Source organism: Mustela lutreola, chromosome 7 (assembly GCF_030435805.1).
Source record: "Mustela lutreola isolate mMusLut2 chromosome 7, mMusLut2.pri, whole genome shotgun sequence".
Taxonomy (NCBI): Eukaryota; Metazoa; Chordata; class Mammalia; order Carnivora; family Mustelidae; genus Mustela; species Mustela lutreola.
In genome coordinates this window covers 9,494,625-9,519,645 of record NC_081296.1, presented here as the reverse complement: position 1 = coordinate 9,519,645, position 25,021 = coordinate 9,494,625, and the positions used below count along the sequence as shown (strand labels likewise).

Below are 25,021 nucleotides of genomic sequence, written 5' to 3'. Positions count from 1 at the left end.
AGATTACAGACTGTCGGAGGAACTTAAGGTTTCTGGAAGAAAAGGCCTGAACCTCCTTCCTTCCCTGCAGCCTCCCACACTCCTCCTCCACCCCTAGACACAAAGAAATTAAGCATGGGGTCTTGGCTGCGGGGAAGAATGGAGGGTTATAGGATTCTCTTCCCAGGATGCCGAAATGTTTGCCACAGGGGAGGAGTGTCTGGCACTCTACTGCTCCTGGACACCTTCCTAGGGAAAGAGGTGCTCTGCCCAGCGTGGAGGCAGGGCCCCCACCGGCCTGTGTGCTCTGGCGGGCCGCAGAGATGGTGCCGGTGTCGCCCGACTAAGCAAAGCGAGGCTCCATTTCTTCTGCCATTTCGGTCTGCCAGGTGCTTTGCGGCTTGGCTCCGGGCCCACTGCGCCTTCCAGCCTTGCTGGAATTCTGTTCCTGCTTCCCCAGAGCCTCCATCCTGCATGCCCTGGGCCCTCCCAGAGCTGTTCCCGCCAAACCCCCCACCACCCCTGCCCAGGTTTGCCTGCTCAGCCCAGCTCGTTGCCCCGACAGCCCTGGAATGCCGTCTCTCGCCTGCTCAGGTGCCTAGCTCCCTCAGACACCTTGCCACCTTCTTTCCAGACCTTTGCCTTGCTCCTTGGAGGAGGCATGGGCTGCAGGGGACCAGCGGCCTCCTCCTCAGCCCTCCTGCTGCTCGGCCTCTTCTCCTTGGGCAGCTGGCCTCCACGCGTTCTCTGTCTCAGCCTCCCGGAGTGTCTCTCTGCCTAGCATCCACCCCTTCAGCTAAGCTTCCTCCCCCTCTGGTTCTGGTCCTCCCTTCCCGGGTCAGCCAGACTGTGGGTCGCACCCAGTAAGGGAGGCTCCATACAGCCTGAGGGTTCCCAGACCTGCCCTCGGGCCCCCAGGCCCAAGGAGCACCCCTTCCCCTGGGAGGCCCCAGGGGAAGGAGGAAGAGAGGGTCTGGGAATTCCTTCTGTCCCATGGGGTACCGGCTGATGGTTAACAGCTAGCTCTTGAGGAGGAAGGGGGAGCCCTGAGAGGTAGCATCTGCCGATCTCTGGGGAATTTACAGCTCCTGATGTGGTGTCACTGAAGGCAGAGATGGGAAGTCGCAGTCCTATGACTCTCCCAAGCCTGCGGGAGACTCTGTCTGTCCCTCCGGCCTGCTCCAAGAGCTCCTTCTCCTGCTCCTGAACTCAGAACCCATTACCCATTTAGGTTTGTGAGGAGAGAAGCTCCCCCCTCTTCTCACTTGTCACCAAGAAATTAACAAGCAAGGCCCCTGGGTCGTGGACCCCCAGTTGGCTTCCTCGTCCTCCAAGAGGCCGGTATCCTGTGCCCAGCCAGGGCCAGCTCAGATCGACAGATGGAGAGCCCGAGTCTTCTGTAGACCCAGACCGGACTTATTTCTGCTCCTCTCTGCCACCCAAAGTGCCATTTCATGCCCCCAGCAATGCCTGCTGCTGGTCCCTTCACGCGTTCCCCACAACTCCCCCCCTCCTCCCTTTAACCTCGACACCTCCCAACTTCCACCCCGCAGAGCAGGGATCCCGACAGGAGAAAAGCTTGGGGGGCCGACATCAGGGAAAGATGGTGGGAACATACCCAGAGCCTCTGGGGCTCCAGGGCCGGGTCTTCCTGGCTCCCAACTCGAGCCTCGTCTGGATGGGCCCCGCCCTCAGGGGCGGACCTGGAAGGCGGGGTAAATGGAGGCAGCTGGCATACGACTGGACTGGCCGCACCAGACACCCCCAGGCGGCCCCGGGGCCTCTCCCTTCAAGCCCCTGACCTGTGTTGCAGACCAGGAGCTGTGTGAGGAGGGCTGGACCAAGTTCCAGGGTCACTGTTACCGCTACTTCCCGGACCGCGAGAGCTGGGTGGATGCCGAGAGCCGGTGTCGGGCCCAACAGTCACACCTGAGCAGCATCGTCACCCCCGAGGAGCAGGAGTTTGTCAACAGTGAGTGCGGAGGGAGGGGTGGGGGGTCTCGGGGCCAGCAGGGTGGGGGGCGGGGAGGGAAGGAAGGGGGTTTCCGCCCCCGGGGCTGCGCCCCGAAGCCGCAGACTAACCCTGGGGAGTGGGTATCGCCAGTCCCTGCCAGCTTGGGGGCTGGTCCGAAGCACACTCTGCACGTGTGTATGCGGAGACCCGTGTCAGGGCTGTAGAAGCAGGTGGCCTGGTCCTAGGAGCCCACCCGCCTTATGCCACAACCCCATCCCCTCCGGCTCTGTGTGCCCAAGTTCTCAGACACCCTCGGGGTGTCCAGCGCCGTGCCCAACCCTCACGCCTCTCTCTAGACAACGCCCAAGACTACCAGTGGATCGGCCTGAATGACAGGACCATCGAAGGGGACTTCCGCTGGTCAGACGGACACTCCTTGGTGAGTTCTGCCGGGGACACTGGGGAGAGTTGGGGGCCCCGAGGAGGGGAATAGAGGCACCCACTGAGCCGCTGCCGGGCTGGGAGCCCTGCAGGCCGGGACTGCATCTCAGTCCTCTCTGCCAGGGTGGGTCGGGGAACACTAGCATGAAGGAGGCGATGCAGACGATGACAGAATGCAGGCACACCAGCAGAAGGGGACATGGAGGCTTTTAAGGGCTTCCCTGCCCACAGAGGATTCAGTCGACTCAAGGAGCCAGGCCCACAGAAAGCGACATAGATGCCAAGGGACAGTACACAAAGTAATGCTGCAGCTCAGCAGAGGAAGTCAGGGAAGGCTTCCTGGAAGAGGTGGATGGGAACAGAGTTGGAGGGTGAGAGAAGCAGACTCCGCCGGAGGGCCAGGCCTGAGGGAGAAGCCTAGGGAGACAGTCTGGACCCGGGAGCCACGTCTTCACCGCCCAGCGCTATCCAAGCAAGGCAGCCTGTGAGGCCCGCCCCTGCTGGCCCGATGGAGGAGTGGCATGGGCTCATCCGGGACAGAGAAGAAGGCGGGGGTCAGGCCGAGCTCTGGCCTCAGCCTCACCCCTGCCAAACCCTCACCTCCCCCCAGCAATTTGAGAACTGGCGCCCCAACCAGCCGGACAACTTCTTCGTCAGCGGAGAGGACTGCGTGGTGATGATCTGGCACGAGAAGGGAGAGTGGAATGACGTGCCCTGCAATTACCACCTGCCCTTCACGTGTAAAAAGGGCACAGGTGAGCGGCCACCCTGGAGCGGCCCCGCCTGGCTGAGGTCAGGCCCTGGGGCTCCTGCTGTGGGATCTGGGGCACATGTCCTGGCCTCCTGGGTGCTACTGTCCCCTTAACCGCCCAGCAGGCAGACTGGTGCTAGTCTGGGCGTGGGGGGCTCTCCCTGTGCCAGCGTCCTGGGGCCAGTGGCAAGAGCAGGCCCACTCCTAGGGAGGGCGAGGGTCCCAGGCTGGAGGACAGACCGGCTCCCACACACACAGCCCCCTGGGCACCTGCACAGAAAGTCACACACGAGGACTGCCCTGGGTGGACAGCCCGGCGCTCTTCGGGGTCCCCAGAGCTGTCAGTGGTCAGATCCCGATCCTCTGTTCAGAGTCTGTGGACACGGAGGTACTGGTCGAACATGGCTCTCCGGTTCCTGTGCCCTGCCCAGGCCTCCTTTCTGTCCCACTGTTTTCATAAAGAAGTCACAGGCTGTCTTCCTGGCTGTTGCCCCTTTTCCCACCCTTTTCCCTCCCTGTTGTCCTTTCTTCGTTCCCTGGAGACCCTCCTTCTATTCCTGCCCTGCTGCCCTAAATCACAGACGGGCCCAGATGTTAGAACCAGTGGTTCCCAGATGCTTAGCACAGTGTGAAAACGGCCCTTTGCCAGCAGCCGGGGCTCAGGGCCATGTGTCCCCTCCTTGGGCTCTGGGCTGTCTCCTCACCGCCAGAGGGGGCTGCACCGGCTCATCACAGGCATGGGCCATCACGGGAGACCCTCTGAGAGCCCTTTCTCAAGGGTGTTTGCCCCTCAGTGGCCTGCGGAGATCCCCCCGTGGTGGAACACGCCAGAACTTTCGGGCAGAAGAAGGACCGGTATGAGATCAATTCACTGGTGCGGTACCAGTGCACCGAGGGTTTTGTCCAGCGCCACGTGCCCACCATCCGCTGCCAGCCCAGCGGGCACTGGGAGGAGCCTCGGGTCACCTGCACAGACCGTGAGCATAGCCCCTCCCCCGACCCGGGCTGGGCACAGTGTTAGATCCCAGCACCAGGTCCTGCTGCTCTCCCCCGGGGTGGGGGCGGGGGGGGGGGTCTGAGCACCAGCTGTCCGCACTATCCGGGGCCTCACTCCCTCACACTCACTCCCTCTGCCCTTGGGGAGGGCTCGCGCTCGAAGGAAAAAGCAGGTGGCCTGCTTTCCTTTTCAACACCAGCTCAAAGCCCCCTAGCCCAAGTTGGTGCCAAGAAAAAATCAAAACCAGAAACCGGGCGAACCTCAGGTTGCCTTCTTGAGCCGGTGGTTCCTGCGGGGAAGGGGAAGAGGAGGGACCCGTGGGGAGAGGCTGGGCTGCCCCAGCTCCCTGTTGAGCAAGCGGTCAAGATTTCTGGTCTCCCTTCCACCCCAGCCTCCACATACAAGCGCAGACTACAGAAGCGGAGCCCACGGGCCCCACGGAGGAGCCGCCCCAGCACAGCCCACTGAGGGGAGCCTCCAGGACGCGCCCAGGATGCTGAGCCCAGGAGCCTCGCCAGGCTGATGTCCCACACGGATGGTGTCCCCTTCTTGTCGCTTTCTGTCATATAAGGAATTCCATTAAAGAAGGAGAAAAACAAATCCCACATTGTGTATGCAACCGCTCCCCGGCCCCCCCCAATTGCCAAAACTGCATCTGATTTCCCCCCCAATGCCAAAGCCAAGCAAACGTATTGTAACCCGTGGACTGAGTTTAGAGACGTTTCTTCAATCTCCCGTTGTGCCTTTCCAGGGACCAGTGCAGGGACAGGGGGAGAAGGGGAGGGGTTAAGTTAAATAAAGAAGATTATTTTTTGTTTCCTGACTTTATCCAAGAGCAGTGCAATCGTTGGTTCTTTCACCTCCAGGGAGAGCTAGGGGGGGAGGGAGGAAGGGGCTGGGACCGGACCACAGCTGAATGTATTGGAGGAAGGAGAGCTGCACCCTCTGTGTGGGGGAAGAAGCCTAGGGGAGAGGGGGCGGCCTCCGCTGAAGGTGAGGGGGCAGGAGAGAGCCATGGAGGGATCTTCCGCTGCGTGGGGGTCGGCTTCCCTCCCAGGGTCCCTCTTCCAGCAACCTCCTCCCACCGGAGCAGGTGTGCAGGTGTACATCTCTCTCGGCAGGGCTGGGTGGGGAGGGCACCTCCTTCCCAGCGGGAGTGCCGCCCCACCCCCTCCCCTCCCCCCACACCCCCGGGACGGTGCAGGCACCAGAGTTCCGTGCACCTATTTATATTTTTGAAAACTAAAGATGATGATAATTATAATAATAAAGACATTGGAAGAGATCTCTTTCTTCTCTTTTCCCTTTTTTTAAATTTCAAGAGAAGGCAACCAGGGTCTGAGGTCGACCAAAGGGGCCCTTAGGAACGGGGGCAGTTGGGACGTGTTTCCAGCAAAGGATCCCAAATTGGGTGAATGTTGTCTGTTCACGAAGCCTGGAACAGTCACACCTGTTGCACTCTGTTACTGTGAGGGTACCTGTGCTTTTGATGGACCGTGGGGGTGGGGGTGGGGGTGGGGGTGGATGTGTGCATGCACACGCATTTACTGTCATGGCCCACTCAAATGGGACATCCGGTTACTTTGCATAGTTTGGTTCTTTGATCGCACACTGCTCCCCTAGGAGATGCTTGGTAGAGCGTGTCAAGAGCAGAGGCCCATCAGGATTGAGAGGAGGGAACAGAAGCAGCCGCAGACAGCCTGGGAACAGGGCTTCTTGCCTACACGTATCTGTGCTTAGCTAGTTCGCTGGCCACTAGCCAAAAAGTCTGGGCGTCCTGCCCTCAAGGAGGCTATAGGATATCAACAAAAGCGATTACAATGGCTTATGGATTCCCTCAGGAGACCTTGAGTGGAGGCAGGGGACGGTCCCCTGCCAAGCCTGCTCCTTAGGAGGCCAGATGGGGGCCCCCTGCTCGGCTCAGTTGCTCAGTGGGCCCCTGCGTCGGTGTTTGGGAAGGAGTCTGGGCGCTGGTTAGTGCGTGCTGCTGTGAGTTTGCTGGTATCTTTTCAGGCGTGTGTTCGTGTGGGTGAGTATTTGTAGGTGAACATACACACGTGTCCAGATTACCCAAGAGTCTGGAAACCACGAGTGGACAGAAGTAAATGACGGTCACATAGAAGGGGCTCAGTAACTGTGTAAGTGATTAGCTGATCAGTTGGGAGCACTACGACATCTGTGGTTTTCAAACCTGGATCAGAATCAAGAGCGTCTGTGATAACACAGAGTTTCTCCCGCGGCCGGTCTGAGGTGGGGTCCAGAAACTAGCAGTTCTAATAATTCCCAAGGGGTGCTGCCTGGCCACGCTTTGAGAAGCATGGGCCCACGTGCGGAACAGACTCCATAACCTAGTGAGAGTGGCAGACAGGTGCCTAGGCAGAGGCAGGCCTGTTTTCCTGAAGCTGGGGTGGGAGTCGGGGGAAGAGGGTGAGACACAGAGAGGGCTGGTCTCCAAGATCCTATTGGGGCGGGTGGCGGGGAACACAGCCTCCTCTGTGTCCTGAGAGGCGCATCCTTCTCTTCTGGACCCCCACTGACATGCAGCCCGGGAGTGGAGACGGTGGAAAAGCAGGCCAGAGCTCCAGCAGCTGGGCCAGCGCCCAGGGCATGGAGCCACAGGGTGGGCAAACCAGAACCATGGGGCCAGAAGGTGCAGCCCACAGAGCTCCCTGAAATAGTGCTGCCCCCCACTCTCCCTGGAAAAGGAGCTGTGTGCGCACCAGGACTGAATGAGGCAGAGCTGGACAGAAGGACGGGGGTCACAGCACCATTTACTGTCCAAAGAGAGCACACACCCCTGAGGACCACTCCCTGAGGAGGGGAAAAGGGGAACAAAATACAGACTTTTTGAGAGAGAAATTTCTCCCTTTCCTGGGACTTCATGCAGAAGCCTGGGGACCCGCTTCTAGCGCTAGCTCCTCAGCCATGCTGACTTGGGCCAGCAGCTCTGCAGAGGGGGAGGAAGAGGCAGGAGGCCACGATGCCCAGCTCCAGGGCCCCCTGGACACCCTCGCCCTCCCCCACGCTGAGGTGGGGGGGGGCGCTGCAGCCACCACGCGTCATCGTACGCTCTGGGTAGCGCTCGGTGACGCTAGAGAGCCCTTGTGAGCCCACAAACCTCCACTGGCCTGGAGGAGAGGGGCAGAGGGCTTCCAGGAAACAGGGAGCCTTGGGGTATCCACCCGAACAAAGGGAGGATTTGCAATGTTGGATTTACAAAAAAAAAAAAAAAAAAGTAATTAAAAAAATTTCACTTGTGAAGTATAAAAACAATACAAAAATTGCCCCAATCCACACGAGAAAATCACCCCCTCAATAAATACAGCGTGAGACGGGACAGGGCAGAGCGGGGCAACCCCTCCTGGGACTAGCGCCGGCGGTAGCAATACACGCCATACTCGCGGCTCTGCGGGTCCGGGAAGCCGAAGCTTCGGACGCCGGGCTCCAGGGGCCCGCAGTTGGGACGCGGGTGAACCACGGGGTAGCGGGCACTGCCATCCGCCAGCCAGCCGGCATCACAGCGGTCCAGGCCACGGAACTTCCAGGCGGCAAAGAGCTGGCCCACCTTGGCAATGTGGGCGCCGTCTTCCCGACACGCCTCCTTTGCCTCGGCCAGGGTCAGCTTCTCAGGGAGTTCCAGGTAGTACACCTGCCCTGTGGGAAAGTGGGGCGTGAGGGCTGGGCAGGAGGGGGGCAGCCCGAGAGGACAGTGGGGCCCGCAGAAACACCCACCCGTCAGATGTCCTCAGACAGACCTGGCAATGAACCCAGGGAACCAAGAGGCTGCGGGCACTGACCATGTGTCCTTTGGGGAGGTACCTTCGAATTCTGACCCCCTCCCTGAGGGTTCCATCCCACCTGCCAGAGCGCCAGGGTCCCTCCCACCACATCTGTACTCCGCTTCTCCCTTCCCTAACTGCACCCTGAGCCGGTGCCACCCCTAGTTGCTCCAATCAGAGCCTCTCGCTCACCCAGTCATTTACTGAGTCCCCGGGGCGCCTGCCTGGCTCGGTGGGTGGAGCGTGTGACTCTTGATCTTGGGGTTGTGGGTTCGAGCCCCATGTTGGGTGTAGAGGTGACTTAAAAATAAAATCTTTAGGGACGCCTGGGTGGCTCAGTTGGTTAAGCAGCTGCCTTCGGCTCAGGTCATGATCCCAGCGTCCTGGGATCGAGTCCCACATCGGGCTCCTTGCCCTGCAGGGAGCCTGCCTCTCCCTCTGACTCTGCCTGCCACTCTGCCTGTGCTCTCTCTCTCTCTCTGACAAATAAATAAATAAAATCTTAAAAAAAAAAAAAAATAAAATAAAATCTTAAAAAAAATTGTTTACTGGGTACCTAGGTGCCGGACACTTCTCTGATTGCTTGGGATGTGACAACAAACCAGTTTCTGTTTTTATTTGTTGATCTTGCCATGAAATGATTCCCTTCGTGAGGACAGACCGTACTCTGTTTGTCTGGGGTGCCCTAGTGTGGCTCCAGCACGCAGGAGGCTCTCAGAAAAGGTCCGAGGACCAAGGAAACCAGTGGTGGGCGTGAAACAGCAGCAGAGCCCTCAAACTCAGCCAGATGTGACTTCCAGCCCTGCAGGACTCCAGACTTCCAGGTAAGGTGCTGGCAGTGCGGGCAGAGGGGTCCCAAGGCTCCCCAGAGGCTGCCCTCCCAGCCCGGGCCCACGTACTCACCCCTGAGGGCAGGAGCGAAGCAGAAGGCATCATAGCGGTGCCGGCGGTGGTGACGCGGGCCGTAACTGCGCACGCCGGGGGCCAGGCCCAGGCCGCCACAGGGCTGCCGGGCTCGTGCGATGGGGTACTGCACCGAGGCGTCCTGCAGCCAGCCGGCATTGCACCAGTCCAGGCCCTCCTCCCAGGCCCGGAACAACTGCTCGAAGGAGGCCACCACCGCGTCCTGCTCCTCGCACGCCCGCTGAGCCTCGTGGAAGTTGAGCTGGTAGCGTCCTCGGGGGTGTTGGTAGGGAAAGACCACACCTGGGGAGGGAGGAAAGAGGGGCCTGAGGGGTGCGCAGGGGCCCGGCGGGCTGGAGACTCCAGTTCCTGCATCCCCACTCCACGTCCGGGTCTGAAGCAGAGTCTATGTCTGCTTCCTGCCGCCCTCCTAGGACTGGGCCGCTACACGGTGGTACTCAGGAAACACAGACTAGCTCATGAAGGTCACAAAGGACTCAGGCAATTAATGTCCCCACCTATAGAACGGACATAGCCCCGAATTTGCAGGGCTGCTGAAAGAGCCCCAGTGCCGTGGTCTCGGTGTGTCCCCCTACTTTCTGTTGAAATCCCAAGGCCTAATGGGATGGTCTCTGGAGGTAGGGCCAAGGAGGGACTGAGGTCATGAGGGTAGAGCTCTCGTGAATGAGACCAGTGTCCCTCTATGAGACCGCACAGAGGTCGCACACCCCTTCTATCACATGAGGACACAGTGAGCAGGTTGGGAGCTGGCAGGGGACTATCCCCTGACCACACGGACCTCCCTCCCTGTCATACCCAACGTCAGCGGTGCGGAGTCTGACCCCACTGGCCACCATCTGGACTAGACCGGGATGCTGATGGGATGCTGATGGGAAAGGTCCCTGACTTGCCTTTTATCCTCATCTCCTCTCAAGGAGGTGGAGGAGGCCCTCGTTTCACACTGGAGGGGACGGAGCTCCGAGGAGATGGGGCAGCCACCCAGGGTGCCACAGCTGGGGCGGGCCGGGTGTGGAGCCAGAACACGGTCCTCTATGCTTCCCAGCTGCCTCCCTCCCAGGTAGGAGAGGTATGGGGACACATAGCCCGTCCTAGGGACAGAGAGGGTAACTGTCCCTAGAGATTGTCCCCGGGGAACGCACACACAAGGTCTGGCGTGCGAGCTCTGGATGGTTTGCACATAACAGAGTTGTGACTCTTGCTTTTTTTTGTTTCATTAGAAGATTTTACAGAAAAATTCAGAGATTTTGCATGAAAGTATATGCTTCTCTCGTCAAGTCAGAAAACCTGGCTGGGTGGGGTCTGCTTCTGGGCCTGAGTAGGGAGGGCACTCCCATGGGACAGGACAAGGCTCAGCCGCGTGGCCCCAGTGCCCACCACTCCTGCCACTCACACGGGGCGGCCTCCTTGGTTTGTGCCACTTACAACCCCCCACCGGAGCCTCAGCTGTGCCTCTGTTTCCTTATCTGGCCTCCCTGTGCCTCTGTTTCCTCATCTGTACAATGGGGACGATGACAGCAGTAGCTTCCCCGTGGGGTGGTTTTGAGGACTGTGTGTCTGTCTAAGGCACAGAGTTCTAGACGGTTTCTCGGGGCCCTCTCCCCGTGGCCCGGGCCCCCACGACCCCCCTGCCCGCCCACCAGGGCCTCACCCCGCAGCTCCAGCTCCACCAGGCCGCTCTCGTCCTCCAGCCCGTCGATGACCTCACAGCGGTAGCGCCCGGAGTCCTCCAGCTGCACGTCCCGGATCTGCAGCGACGCTTCTCGCTCCCCATCCTCCCGCAGGTGTACCCGGCCTCGGTAGTCCCCAAAGGTGCGGTGCCTCAGCCCGATGGCCACGAGCACATCCAGCTCGGGGGACCCATTCTCCGACAGCTTCCACCATTTGACACGCACGGGCCTCGGGGACAGCGGGGCTGGCTCGTAGTGGTAGCGGCAGGGCAGGGTCACGTTGGCCCCCGGGTGGGGGCGTCTCTACCACCAGCTTCACCCCATCGAAGATGCCTGGGAGAGAGGTGGGGTGCCAATGGGGCCTGCTCCAGCCCACCCGTGCCCCTGCGAGGACCGCCCCAGCCTCGGGAGTCACACCTTGCAGGAATGGCCGTAATGCTTCGCTCCTCCCCGTCCCTCGCACTCTGCACTGCGGCTTTGGGTCTCCTATCAGGAGGGGACGTCATTTCCCCTCCCCCTTAAATCCCTGCTGGCCGTGCCACTCGCTCTGACCACAGGAACGTGACGGAAGTGACTATTCCCCTGTGCCTGCTCTCAGCCTGGGTCCACTCTTTCCCCGGAACCTTGCCAACCCCCATGAAAATGAACCTGGGTGTACCTGCTGGAGAGGGAGAGCCCACGGGGAGCAGAGACAAGCCCTCACAGCTGGGGCCATCCTAGGCCAACCAGCTCCCAGCTGACCTGTCTTACCGACTGCAGGCACAGTCAACGGAGTGAGCACAGCCGGGACCAAGGATGTGGATGCCAGCCCAGAATGCTGACCCTTGGAATCACGAGCCAAAACAACCACCAAAAAAAGAAAAAAAAAAGAAAACCAAAAAACCACTAAAAATGACTGTTGCCTTAAACTGCTCAGTTTGTTGTGCCCAAGAAGCTACCTGATAGAGCAGGCACCAGAGCACCTCCTTCTCAGGCGGCTGGCGAGGACACAGCTCTCCCTGAGGGAGCCACCACGGTGGCCGCAGGAGAGCACAGCCTGCCCTTCACTTTCTTTCTTTTTTTTTTTTTTTTTTAAGATTTTATTTATTTATTTGACAGAGAGAAATCACAAGTAGTCGGAGAGGCAGGCAGAGAGAGAGAGAGGGAAGCAGGCTCCCTGCTGAGCAGAGAGCCCGATGCGGGACTCGATCCCAGGACCCTGAGATCATGACCCGAGCCGAAGGAAGAGGCTTAACCCACTGAGCCACCCAGGTGTCCCTGCCCTTCACTTTCTGTCCAACTGTTCTCCCTGATGCTCCCCAAACGCCTAGAAGTGCGGGTGACAGGAGGTCGGGGCTTCTCATGGAGACAATGTACCTCTAATCCTATACATATATACCAGCAGGCCTCCTGGGTACGAATAAACACAGAGCTGACACTGCTTAACCTTGGAAAAACACTGTATTCTATGAAGTAGCAGGAAGACTCCCAAGCCCACATGTAGAGCAGGAGGAGAAAAAGAATTTTCTCGATCGTCTCTCGAAGGCGAGAGGAACCCACCGGACATGTTAGCAACGGTGCCCCCAGGTGGGGGGTGGATTATTGGTGATTTTGCGCGCACATATTCAGGGCCTGAAGGGAAAGCCGTAACAGGATGAGTAGAAGGTGTAAATTTTTAAGTTTCCTTGAATCTCAGTAAAGTTGCAATTGTCTCACGAACTCTGGGGGACTAGGAGGGTGAGAGCCGGGTCCTAATTCCTGGCACCCGTGGGAGCTGCCTTCTACGGGAAAGAGAGGAGCCGGGATTAGAGATTGCAGTCACACGTGTCTTCTTAGAAGGGGGCCGAGGGAGACGCGACCCCAAAGACTTAGATTGGAGCGACACAGACACAAGTTCGGGTCCATCAACGGCCACGGGGCACAGGGAGAGGTGAGGATTGCGTGTTCCCCTAGAGCCTGAGGGAGGCTCATGGCACGACCGGGGGGGCTGGGTCCCCAGTCCTGCCACAGACAAATCTCAGGGAAGGTTCTTAGGATCCGTGGGCCCTGGGAGGCTGGCTCAACCCTGTGAGCTTCGGTTTCCTCATCTAGGAAATGAAATAATCCACAATATTCGCTTTCGGGGCTGCCCATCAGCGTGGGGTAGCGGGTGCCCTCACGGCGCTGGTTGTCAACCTTGCTGCTACGCCAGGGTTTTTTGAGGATTGTATGAGGCAGCATACGGACGGCACCGAGAAGCGTGCCTGGCGGATAGTAGGTACACAGCTGCTAACTAAAAAGTCACCTGCCCAGAGGCGCCTGGCGGGGGGGCCTCAGTCTGTCAAGCATCTGACTCTTGATTTTGGCTCAGGTCGTGATCTCAGGGTTGTGAGATCAAACCCTGAGTCGGGCTCTGTGCTGAGCACGGAGCCTGCTGATGATTCTCTCTCCCTCTGCCTCTCCCCCACCTAAAAAAAGTCACCTGCCCAAAGCTGTTTAGGTACAAAATGGCAAAATTAAGATTCAGACACATATCTCTCTAATCTCAAACCCCTTTTCCCCTGGGGACAATAGGGGAGATCCACTTAAGTTGGATCTCGGAAAACCGGCAGGGTCCAGAAGCACACAGATGATTGTCTTTAAGTGCACTCGGCTCTGACGCGCTCCAAGCCCAAGGGACCAGCAAACACAGAGTAAGTGGACCGTCCCTGGCCTTGTCTTAGAAATGCGCCTGGTCTGCTTCAGGACCTAGAGAAGGAAGAGGCAGCAGGCTCCACGCCCTGTCCCCTGTCCCAGACTGGAGCCTCCTTATCCCAGCAGGAGCCCAGAGAGATCCCGTTCACCGGGGCAAGGCATAGAGCCAGAGCCAAGAGGCCGCCCACCTTCGCCGTGGCTGTTCCAGGAGCTGGGATTGTTGGAGTAGTAGAAGCCATTGTAGAAAGGCAGCCCGGACACGCAGGACAGCGGGTACAGCAGGACCAGGAGCAGTGGGCCCATGGCGCCAGGGTGTCCGGGGCAGGCTGGGAAGAGAAGAGAAACAAGCCAATGAGAGAAGCCTGCTGCTGGGGCCCGGGGACCCCTGCATCACGGCATCCACTTGTTCACTCGCTCAGCTGGCAATTACGGATCATCACACCGTGTCCTCGGAGCGAGAAGACAAAGGGGAGCGAGCCCAGGTCCCTGCCCTCGAGGGACTGCACCCACCCCCCAGGCCAGATGGGCCAGAAGCAAGTCAGCAAAGCCTAGGGAGGAGTGAGGAGGAAGCATGGAGTCCGCGGAGAAAATTACACAGGACGATGGGACAGGATCGATAGTTTTCAGACGGCACGATTGGATCTGAAAGTTGTGAGCACCGAAGAGCCTCGACTAGACTGAAAATCTCGGTGAATTCATGTTTAGTGAGGGGAGTCCTGCATTGTCCAGCTTTTGTCTCAGTCCTGAGCCGCTGCTGGGGGGTAACGGGGACCCCACAGATTTATTTCCTATCCTGAGTCAAGGTGAGCACTTCTGGGGGACATCCCAGTTTCGGTGGACATGCACATGAAATAGGCAACAAGGCCTTGGGCTGTAGTTTGTTTGTTGGGTTGTTTTTTAAATATTGCATTAAATATTACATCTTGACGACCAAGGGCTTTGGGTGCACACAGACCCTCCTCCCCAGTGTATTTTGCGCCCAAGGCTAATAGTGCATCCCTCACCTCCCCCCGCCCCCTCGCTAACCATTTGCTGAGCCCTTGATTTAAAAGACCGGCAGCCTTGGAGGAACTCAGTGCCAAGACGGGGTAGAGTCACGGGCGGAAGTCTGGATGCTGTGTGGGGAATGCAGAGGTGAGGGAGAGACAAGGAGCAGAAAAAGAGACTGAAGACACGGGAGTCAGCTAGGTGGAAAGGACGCTGGGGTGTGCCCAGCGGGGGCCCGGCAAATGCAAAGGCTCAGAGGCCAAAGAGAACCCCGTGGGGGCCTGGCAATGTGCTCTAAGTTCTCCATTTGTGCTTTTCTCTGCCCTGCACTGGTCGCTGTGAAGCTTCTCTGGGGTCCTGGCCTCTGGCTTCCAGCAGGATTCGGCCAACGGGAGGCAGCCACAGCAGAGGGACAGGAGGAAGGAGAAGCTGCCTTGTGACCACAGCCCTGCTGTGGGCTCCTCTCTCCAGCACTTGCTCTCCTGGGGTGTGTAACCCATTTCCTCCCCTTCCCGCAGCCCCACCCAGGCTGGGGGTAGGGAACTTGCTTGTATCTGTGTCTTCCACTCCCTCGTGGGTTGCCCCCCACCCCCTTCTCTAGAAGTCAACCGGTTCTTCCTCATTAAAGCTTTTTTATTGGAACCACCAGGATCCAGGGCAGAGGTGGTGAGAGGGGTCAGCAGGCCCAGCATCTAGATGCCCTTCGGTCTCCAGACCAGGATTTCCCCTCTCGCCTTGGTCCCAAAAGTCCTAGGGTGCCAGGAACGGCCATAAGCAGAGGAGCCACAAGGTCAGAAGCCCCCGTCCGGGGCCTGTGCTGAAGGCGGACAGTGGGGCGGCAAGGCCAGGGCGCAGTGGGCATCTGGAAGTCCGACCGTGATTATCATGTGGCAGTGTGGGAACAGGCTGAGGGTATAATTTGAAATGGACAAAGCAGAACATGAGAACTGCCCCTTTGCTATGATTGCAAGGCTGCGGCCCCGTGAATGCCTGTTGTACGGAGACCAGAATGCGGGAGAACAGCAAAAAGAGACCAGAGCGGCGGGGCAGGGGGAGAAGGGAGGGGGAAAGAAAAGAAAAAGAAATGGGGCACCTGGGCGGCTCAGTCACTTAAGCATCTGTCTTTGGCTCGGGTCATGGTCTTGGGGTCGTGGGATGCAGCCCCCGCAGGGGGGTCTGCTTTGTCCTTCTCGCTCTCCCCACTCCCACCCCCCTCTGCCCCAGCTCGTACTCCGTCTCTCTCTCTCTCTAAGTAAAATCTTTAAAAAGAAAACAAGGAAAGCATGGAATCTGCAAGGAAGGGCTGTGGGATTCAGCAGGGAACCTTCTTGCTTCCAGGACAGTGAGGAGCCCTTGCTGGAGAAAAAGCAGATTCGGGGGCACCTGGGTGGCTCAGTGGGTTGAGCCGCTGCCTTCGGCTCAGGTCATGATCTCAGGGTCCTGGGATCGAGTCCCGCATCGGGCTCTCTGCTCAGCAGGGAGCCTGCTTCCCTTTCTCTCTCTCTCTGCCTGCCTCTCCGTCTACTTGTGATCTCTGTCAAATAAATAAATAAAATCTTAAAAAAAAAAAAAAAAAAGAAAGAAAAAGCAGATTCGGGAATCTGCTACTCTTGTAGGCCTCTTGAGGGAGATCTGAGCCCCAAAGCCCCCTTTGTGCCAAGCACGGCTGTAGGACGAGGCCCTTCTGAGCTCTCGCTTCTTGGCAAAGGAAACCCCCAGGGGACACTCACAGAGCAGCCCCACCAGGCAGCACAATCTGCAACCTAGTACAGAAGTCCGGGGATGGGAGGATCTGGGTTCAAACCCCATCTCCATCCCTTATACGCTGTGTGATTCTAGGCGGGTTTCCTCGTGTGTGAAATGAACCTCCTAAAACTCACCATGAGCTATGTCTCACCCACGTGCTCGACTTCTCTCTGCAGTCACCTAGTTCTGGAGAAGCGCACGACCAGCCAGCACGAAGCTGTGATCCCAGCCTCCCTCTGCAGCAAAGAGGAGCCGAGGGATTCCGTGCTGGTTAAGGGCCGTGGGCGAAGTAACACGTGCCACACACAGCTCTTGGATTAAAACAGGGATCCCAGGGGCGCCTGGGTGGCTCAGTGGGTTAAAGCCTCTGCCTTTGGCTCAGGTCATGATCTCAGGGTCCTGGGATCGAGCCCCCCATCGGGCTCTCTGCTCAGTAGGGAGCCTGCTCCCCCCTCTCTGTGCCTGCCTCTCTGCCTACTTGTGATCTCTGTCTATCAAATAAATAAATAAAATCTTTAAAAAAAAAAAAAACAGGGATCCCGCTCCCTGGCATTTTTTTCCCCCTCCACCTGCTGGCAACCAGAGGTCCCATTTGAGTTTCAGAAATGTAAATCATGGGTTGAACGGCAAAGCCAGGTCCACCAGCCCTGGACTGCCCCCAGTGCACGGTGTCCCCATGAGAGAAAGTCCTAGCATATTGAAGTCCCGCATTTTGAGTCTCTTTGTGAACCCAGCTGAGCCTCACTTGGACCGCTCTCCTTGGCCTGAAAATACTGACAACTGAGTTTAATGAGCACTTACTATCTCATTTACTCCTGACCACAAGCCTCAAAGGCGGGACCTTCTAGTATTTCACTGTACCGCTGGAAGGACCAAGGGCACAGAGAGATGAACTCATCGGCCCAAGGTCACCCAGCGAGGACACAGCAGAGTTGGGATCTGAACCCACAACCAGCTCCAAAGTCCAGAACGACCACGTCAAATTCCGAGAGGTGACGTGTGCAGAGCACACACAGCAGGCCCTCCTAGGGGAGTTTCTTTTCCCTTCCTTAAGGTCCCACGTCTGGAACCAGGACCGAGAGGCCGTTGATACTGAGCTGGGTGTGACAGGTCCTGCCGTGTCCCTGAACACTCGCAGCCTGTGCCAGGGAAGGAGCCGGTCGGGTCCCGGCCTGCCATGTCCCCAGCCTCCTCCTCACAGTGGCTCATCAGGCCCAAACGCCCTCCAGTGAGAAAGGGCTTCCCTGGGACGAGCAAATGCAGGTGTTTCTGCCACAAAGTGATACAGATGTGCCTGAAAAAACAGATTTTTGCAATTAAATAATAAGGTGAGGGGGGAAAATCAGGCTGGGGCAGATTACTCAAAACATATGCAGCTTTGTAACCAGCCATTGACAAAACCTAATAGAGTCCCAATAAAGAACACCGGCACCGTGCATTCTCTCCACTGACCTTGGCACCCAGTGCGCCCCGTCAATCAGCCTTTCCAGCCTTCACCTCCGGGTCAAGGGCTTCCTCCTCGGAGATGTAGGTTTTCAGGGACCTTGGATTCCGGGAGAAACCAGATTTACCAAAATTAAGAATCTGAGCCAGATGGAGCCATCTTCTTCAATCATTTTTTTTTTTTTTAACTCAAGGGAAATGGCTTTGCAACTTTGCCAAGGGATTCCTACACTTATCAGAAAAATTTGCACGAAGCTGCCGTACAGGCACCCCTCCCCCACCCTGGAATCCTTGTGTTGAGATGGTGTGAGTTTGGATCTCGAGAGGTGGGACAGTGGGGTGGGAAGAGATACTGCATTATCCAAGTCTACTTGGTCCCTGAGTTTTGAACACGGAACAGCAAAGAGCCTGGGGAGTGACCTTCGTATGCGTGCTTTTCTGCAGGAGTATCAGCATTTGTCTTAAGGAATCCACAGCTTGCTTAGGTTTGCTCTTTGCTTGTGAGACACGCTGTTTTAGTGGTCCAATTGTCAGCATGTTGAGAAAGATCACCCTGGACCAACGCTGCTCCATGACACTCTGACCTCAGTCCCCCATGGTTCTCCCCAGTCGTGGGTGAGGTCCGTCATTGTTCAGAAACATGCACTGAGGCAGGAAAGACTGTAGCACCTTCCGGAGCCTCCAGCGAGCTCCTAGGCACCGCTTTCCAGCCTCCAAAACCCCACCCCCTACACTCCCTTGGTTTTAAAGGGCTTCCATGGCCAGCAGTTCTCTTGACCCTTCCAAGAACCACCCCCCACCCCAGACAGAATTTTACTCTCCCCAGTTCCTCCACAGGTAAACAGAGGCACAAGGGTATGAAGCAACTGTCCGAAGGTCAGGTGGCCAAGATGGCAAGGGCGGGACTCTACTGGAAGCTCTCCAGCCAGCCCCCATAAGGATCTGTCCTATAGGAAGACCACCTTCCGCTCAACAGCGCATTTGTACCGATGTCATTGCCTGTGGGTTTCACAGTGTCAGAATTTTTATCCCCCTTATACAGACAAGGAAACGGAGGTTCGGAAATGCTAAGTTGCAGGGCGCCTGGGCGGCTCAGTCGGCTGGGCCATCGACCCTCGGTTTTGGCTCAGATCGTCATCTCCGAGCCATGGGATCGAGCCCCAAGTCTGGCTCTGTGTGCTCAGCGGGGAGTCTGCTTGAGATTCTCTCCCTCTGCCCCTCCCCCAACACTCACACGTGTGCGGGTGCGCTCCCCCCTTCAAAAATTAGTAAATAAAATCGTTCAGAAAAGAAATGCAAAGCTGCATAGCTAAAGTGATGGTCTTCATCAGGAGATGGATGAAGGAGCTGGAACCAGGACCTCAAGTACTTGTCCCGCATCTGCCCCGTGCCGGGCACAGTTTCCGGCCCGCGGGATCCAAATCGGAAGTTGCCAGAGCTCCCATTCCAGGGAGGGAAGCAGGCAGCAAATAGGATATGGGACATCCGTGTTGTCCCAGTGTGGCAAGTTGACAGAGGAGGCTGAGCAGAGGAGAGGTGCTGCCAGAGACAGGATGGGTCAGGGAGGCCTCCCTGAGAAGGGGACCAACTGAAGGTGTGGGCTCTGAGAATCCTAGGGAAAAGCATTCCAGGGGAGGGAACAGCAAGTGCAAAGAAAGGCCTTTGGCTGGAAGGGCTTGAAGTCCAGTGCGGAGCAAGAGGGAGGGAGTCAGGAAGTGATGTCCCCACCCCCGGCAGAGGCCCAGGACCAGACGCAGCCCACTGGAGGGTTTCCAGTGGAGGATGGCCACAAATCTGATTGACATTCTAGAAGAACCATTCTGGCTCTCTTCCTGCCTTAGCTCCAGGGCATGTCCTCCTTCTGGCTCCTTCTTTCCAGCTAAAGACAGCCCTAAATTTTGCTTTTTGCCTTTTTTTTTTTTTTTTTAAGATTGTATTTATTAGAGAAAGCGCATGGTGTGGGGGGGAGTCGGGTACAGAAGGAGAAGCAGACCCTGTGCTCAGCAGGGAGGCTGATGCGGGGCTCAATCCCAGGATCATGACCTGAGCTGAGAGCAGACGCTTAGCCGAATGAGACACCCAGGTGCCCCAAAAGAGCTCTTGTTCTCCTTCATTACTTTGGTCCCCTCTCCAGTCTGGATACCCACTCTCTGGTTTACTAACACCACTGCAGGGGTGCCTAGCTGGCTCAGTCAGTGGAACGTGTGACTCTTGATCTCGGGTCATGAGCTCGAGCCCTATGTTGAGCATGGAGCCTACCTTAAAAAAAACCAACAAACCATTCCCACAGGAGAGGTGTGATCTGGTCGACACCACCCTTTGCTGGATGTTAACTCAGCAGTCATGCAACCTTAGAATGCAGGGAGGGGTCCCAAGAAAAAAAGTGAGTTCTGAAGATGAGCCCAGTGTCCAGGGGCTCTGAGCCAGATGGAAGCTGGCTCTCCTCTCCCAGCCTCTCTGATACCACGGCAGCACACAAAGCCTAAGGTGTCCCATTAGATTTGCCCCTTGCTGGCTGGCTCATTTGACTTCTCTGAACAGAAGTTTCCTGGTCTCCAGAGCAGATTAACGGGAAAGCTCTGCAGTTGAAAACAAACGACCATCCTGAATGTTAGGCGAAAAGTCAACCACTACCACTCAAGGAAGCGATGGACAGCGTGGGCTCCCCTACCCTGGCTACTATGGGGGGGTCATGGGAGGCTCCCCAAGTCAGCTGGAGCTTTGCCTGGGCAAGACACACCTGCACCCTGCTGAGTGACCTTGAGCAAGTTACTCAACCTCTCTGTGCTTCCCTGTCCTCATCTAGAACCTCACTCTAGGACGTGAAGAGGATTATATACGATGAATTGTGTCCAGCCCCAACACACAACAGATGTTCCACAAACCGTTGCTCGTACGCATTGGCAGAAGAACATAGCGGCAGATTTCAGGTTCTAGAATCAGACTAGCCACCAGGATTCGGTTCTGGTTTCCCCGAATTACTAACAGTGTATTAGAGGGCAAGTCACTGAACTTCACTTTCCTCATCTGTCAGATGGAGGTCACAACACTTATACCCAGAAAATATCTCTGGTCAGAAAATTAAAAGAGAGAAAGTCTGCAAAGCTGTCACTCACAAAATAGAGCAGTTATTACTACGTTAAAGGTGCAGTCTCCCCTTATTTCGGTGGATCCTTCACCCCTCTCACTGCCTAGGAGAGAAAGCAGTCACCATTGCCTTCTCTTCATAGTTGGGGAAACTGAGGCCAAGAGCATGGAGGCGAGGGAAGTATCCAAGGCTTTATCTTTGGTAAACAGGCAGCGGTAAGAGAACTTTCAAGTCTCCCTGGCCGCCCACCATTTGCTTCTCCCAGCACCACGTGCCTCGGGACCCGTCCACACAGCAGAATAAGGGGAAGCCCAACTCGGAAGGAAGATGGGCACCCCCCCAGGCTCTCCTCATTTGTGCGGCGGAGAGTAGCGTTCCCCCATCCAACAGCAGGGGGCAGTATTGCCCTCTAGGTTTCTCCAAGCCCGGGTTCCCGGGGAAGAATCAGACTTCGGTGTCCCCTGTTTAGACAAGGCTTCACAGGCGCCTTTTGAAACCTGCGGCCCCCGGAAACTGAAAGCCGGAGGTGTTTCCTACCAGTATTCCAGCCGGCTGGCTCACGCGGGGCCGCGGGGGAGAGGCCAGGGCGCCTCTCAATCACCTCCCCCTGCTGCAGAGAGCAGAGGCACACCGGGGGGTCAGCGCTGGGCACCACGGTCCACGCTGGGTCACACAGCCTGCTGGGGCCACCCAGCGAGTTTGGTGACAGAGCCGGGTCCAAGCGCCCGCCCTGCTTCCTTCCTGGCTGCCCACCGGCCCTAAATGCCTCCCCGAGCGACCCCATCTCCCACCCAGGGAGCTACTGGCCTCCCTCCCTCTTCGACTCTGGTCTCGCCGCCCTAAGGCAGAAACCCTCGCGAATCGCAGCCTGAAACCGACCCGCATCCCTGGGACAGCCGGGGGCCGGGGGGAGGCCAAGGGGCGCAGGTCTGCCGCCTGCCGCCCCCGCGGGTTGTCCCCAACCCCTCACCCCACCCCCGGCCTCCCGCGGACCCCGGAGCACCCGACACATGCCGGGACAGAGCCCGGCGCGCCGCGCACGGCGCGGGAGGTTGCAGGACCCAGACCGCACGAGACGGGCAGGGATCCGGCGGGCCCCGGTGGCAAAGGGGCTGGACCGGGCGGTGGTCTCGGAGGCATCGGGTTTCGCTGGGGATTTGCCTCCTCGTGGCGCGCCCCGGGGTTCCGCGCAGGTTCGCCCGCGCCCCCACGCTGCTCCCCATGAACTTGCGCCCGGGGCGCGCCCCAGGGCACTCCTCCTGAGCGCTTCCCCTACCCTGCCCCGGGAGACGTGGGGGCCCGCAGGAGACCCAAAGCGGGGGTGGAGGAGGTGGACACGGCCCGCAGAGGGACCCAGCAGCCCGGCCACCCCCCAGCTACTCACTGCCCCAGGCGGCTCTTGGACGGCTGCAGCGCTCCCAGCCCGGGGCTGTCGGGGTCCGAGAAAGCGGGCGGATTTGGGGGACCCTGAACCGCCTGAGAGGAAGCGGCTGCGGACAAACCCCCCGCGTTCCCGCTGGGCCAGCCCCTTAAAGGAACACACGCCCCTTTCCCATCCAAGGGCTGGGCCCAAAGGGAGGCTCTTGGGCTCCAATTCTGAGATGCTAGTGGGGAGTAAAGGGAATGTGCAGGAGTTGCTGGCACAGCTTGCAGAGGGTAAGTGGGAGATGGAAGAAGTGCGTTATTGAGGAAGGTCCCCTTGGAACACTCTGGTTTACCAAAAACAGTGGGACTAAACAGGGGGCACCCCTCTCCAGCACTCAGCAGGCGGGCAATGGCTGCCACCCACTTTCAGGAGCAGGAAGGATAAACGTTCTGTGTGCTTACCGCCCAGATGAGGCCAGGGGTCCGTGACCTCCCTCCTGCCCATGAGTTTAGCCATCATGAGATTCCCCAAGCAGACTGTTAGCTAAGGTCAGGCACAAGGACACTGACACTGAAACAGTGGTCTTGGGGGAAGGGAAGGCAAAGTTAGGGGTGCTCCCAGCAGATAGCAGGGGCAACCAGGATTCTGACTGGTGCTCCAACAGGGGCAGGGCCCTCCCTCAGAGTCCTGACTTCTGTCTGTTCAGCCATCTGGCAGGCACCACCACCTCCTAGGACTTCTGTTTGGAAAGGGTGTTTTGTTTCCACCCTGGTCAACAAGGGTCCTGGGCTGGACAGTTTCCCTCAGCAGAAAAGCCTAGAGTCCTTTGACCCTAGTCAGGAGAAGGGCCACATGTCACGGGGTCACTGAGTCCAGAGTCTTCCTAAACACACTTCAAATGCCTGTGTGCATGTGGGTGCATGTGCGCATGCGTGTGTGTGTGTGTGTGTGTGTGTATGTGTGTGTGTGTCACACGCAAGCCAGGAGCACATGAGAGCACACTGTGGCCGAAGTGAATGCCAGGCATCAGAGAGCCAGTGAAGGTTCCTCCATGAGGAGGAGAGACCCGTCTGACTTCTGAGTGGAGACGGACTGGAGAAGTAAGACTTGAGCACCAATTAGGAAATTCTTACAGGCTTCTTTGATGGTGGGCGACCCATGTTTGAGGCCTCCAAAGAGCCAGACTTTGCATCTGGGGATCTCCTCTGTCAGCCTCCACAAGGCTATGGAGCTGGTCCTGTTATGAGGCCCAGAGAGATTTCAGTAAATTGCCTAAGGCCCCCTGGGTGGCTCAGTGGGTTAAGCCGCTGCCTTCGGCTCAGGTCATGATCTCAGGGTGTTGGGATCGAGCCCCGCATCGGGCTCTCTGCTCAGCAGGGAGCCTGCTTCCTCCCCTCTCTCTCTGCCTGCCTATCTGTCTACTTGTGATCTCTCTCTGTCAAATAAATCTTTTAAAAAAATAAAATAAAGTGCCTAAGGCTCCTTGCAATCAAGAGGTGAACTCCAGTTTTCCAACCTGAGTTCCTAATGACCCCACCCTATTTAAACCAGGAACATAAAGTAGACCGGACTCCTGGGAGAGGGAGTTCCAAGGGTCCCAGGGCTGAGAGCCACAGGCGAAGGGAGGACGACCACGGCTGGGCAGGTCAGTTCTGCTGCAGCATCGCAATGTCATGTGCCAGCCAAGGCCAGGGCTGGCCAGCAGGTAATCTCAGTCCTGGCTCCCCAGACTGTGGTCCGGAATGAAAAAGGAAATCTGGGGAGGAGATGGTGAACGTGTGTGGAAGTCGGGGAGGCTACCCAGGGGGAGGGGCAGGAGTGAGGGCCCCAGGCTCTCCAGAGGGGGATTTTCAGGCTCCGGCCAACTCATCCAAGATTACATTACAGAGATGAGAAGGGCCTGTGTGGCTTAGGCCATTCCAGAGGGCCCTCGGGGCTCCCAGGCCTGGTGGGGGTCTTGTGACTACAGCCGAGATGAGCCTGCGACAAACATTCAGTGCCTTGAATGCTTGTGGACAGATAGCCGGGAAGCTATTTCCCCTTATGGAAGTGGGACTCCTTGGGTTCTAGCAAGACCCCCAGCGCAGTTCATTCCTGGAGGTGGGGCACAGTGGAACCATCCCAGAGCACAGGTGTGGAGGAAAGCAGCTTCTTCCGCTGTGTTAGTCCCCAGGGGTGCCAGAACAGGCTTGTGGCTAGGAAATGCTCCCAAAAGGGAGTCCCAAGGCCAATAACCACCACCCCCCCCCCCAGAAGACTGACTCCAGACACAATCCATGCAGCCCCCCGAAAAGCTCTCTGAAACAGGAAGGAGTGGGATGAAAAATTCCCCAGAGGTAGGGAGCCCCACTGGCCAGTTCGCTCGGAGACCACAGCCTGGGCCTTTTATTGTCCCTGCCCGGCTGAGAATCCCTGGCAAGGGCCGCTCTCAGGAAGGAGCCACTTCCAGACGAATTTTCCTCACCAAGTTCCAACAAAGCCACACCCTCTCTTTGGCAGCCACATGGCCCAGATCGGCTGCCAGGAGGTGCCTCTGTGTATCACAGCATGGCTCCCGAAGTTTGTTCCAGAAAATTCACCTTGTGTCCCATGGCCTGGGATACAAGGGTGGTTTCCTATACCCCTTCCCACTAATCCGTCCCTCCTCTACCTCTCCATCTCCTTCCCAGACCACCAAGGTGCTGGCCTGCACTCGCTGGCTACTTCCTGTTGTCTTCAGCAGGGGGGGCAGGGGGGAACGGCCGAGGGTACCCCTGGAGCTTTCCACAGCCCTGCTGCCCTGCCAGCAGCCTCCCAGGACCCTGTGTGCTCCGCCAGGAGGCCTGGTGACCAGCCAGCGCCCTGGCTGCTTCCTCGCATCCCACCCCGGGGCCTCCCCCAGCTCTGAAAACAGCCCCGGTTCATAGGGTTTCTAGTCCTTTCTGCAGCCCACCACTCCGGATGCAGAGAAAATGCCAAAAATCAACAGCCTCAGCAGTGGGGTTGTGGTGGGGGAAAAGAACAAAGGCATTCATGGAGACAGCCTCTGTGCCAGCGCCACCCCCCACCGGGTAGCTACGGGCCCCCAGGGCTGCATGGCTCAGGGGGCTGGAGAACGGAGGGGACAGAGGGGACCAGTCCGGAGGCGTCTCTGCCCTTCTCCAGCTGTTAAGCTGGTAGGAGACACCAGCATGCCTGCCTCTGGGAGGATGGAGGAGGCCGGTGCGAGCACCAGCCCAAAGCCCATGCCGATCGGAACAATGATGAA

General features: G+C 57.9%; 2 protein-coding genes across 2 annotated transcripts in view; one reads left to right on the top strand and one right to left on the bottom strand.

The window, feature by feature from the left end:
- Positions 1-5,407, top strand: part of ACAN (aggrecan) — a 60,328-nt gene extending 54,921 nt beyond the window's left edge. Inside the window, exons 14-18 of the mRNA XM_059180029.1 lie at positions 1,793-1,951; positions 2,290-2,372; positions 2,985-3,129; positions 3,920-4,102; positions 4,514-5,407. Of these exons, the coding sequence (XP_059036012.1) occupies positions 1,793-1,951; positions 2,290-2,372; positions 2,985-3,129; positions 3,920-4,102; positions 4,514-4,590 (647 nt within the window). The 3' untranslated portion in view covers positions 4,591-5,407. The remainder of the gene's footprint in view (positions 1-1,792; positions 1,952-2,289; positions 2,373-2,984; positions 3,130-3,919; positions 4,103-4,513) is intronic.
- Positions 5,408-6,873: 1,466 nt separating this feature from the next.
- On the bottom strand, positions 6,874-21,950 carry HAPLN3 (hyaluronan and proteoglycan link protein 3). Its single transcript, XM_059180028.1, is given in 7 exon segments — positions 6,874-7,776; positions 8,805-9,107; positions 10,474-10,787; positions 10,789-10,825; positions 13,333-13,470; positions 17,330-17,420; positions 21,793-21,950. Coding segments are annotated over 5 exon segments (1,056 nt in total). The 5' UTR covers positions 13,448-13,470; positions 17,330-17,420; positions 21,793-21,950; the 3' UTR covers positions 6,874-7,489.
- Positions 21,951-25,021: the final 3,071 nt, after the last annotated feature.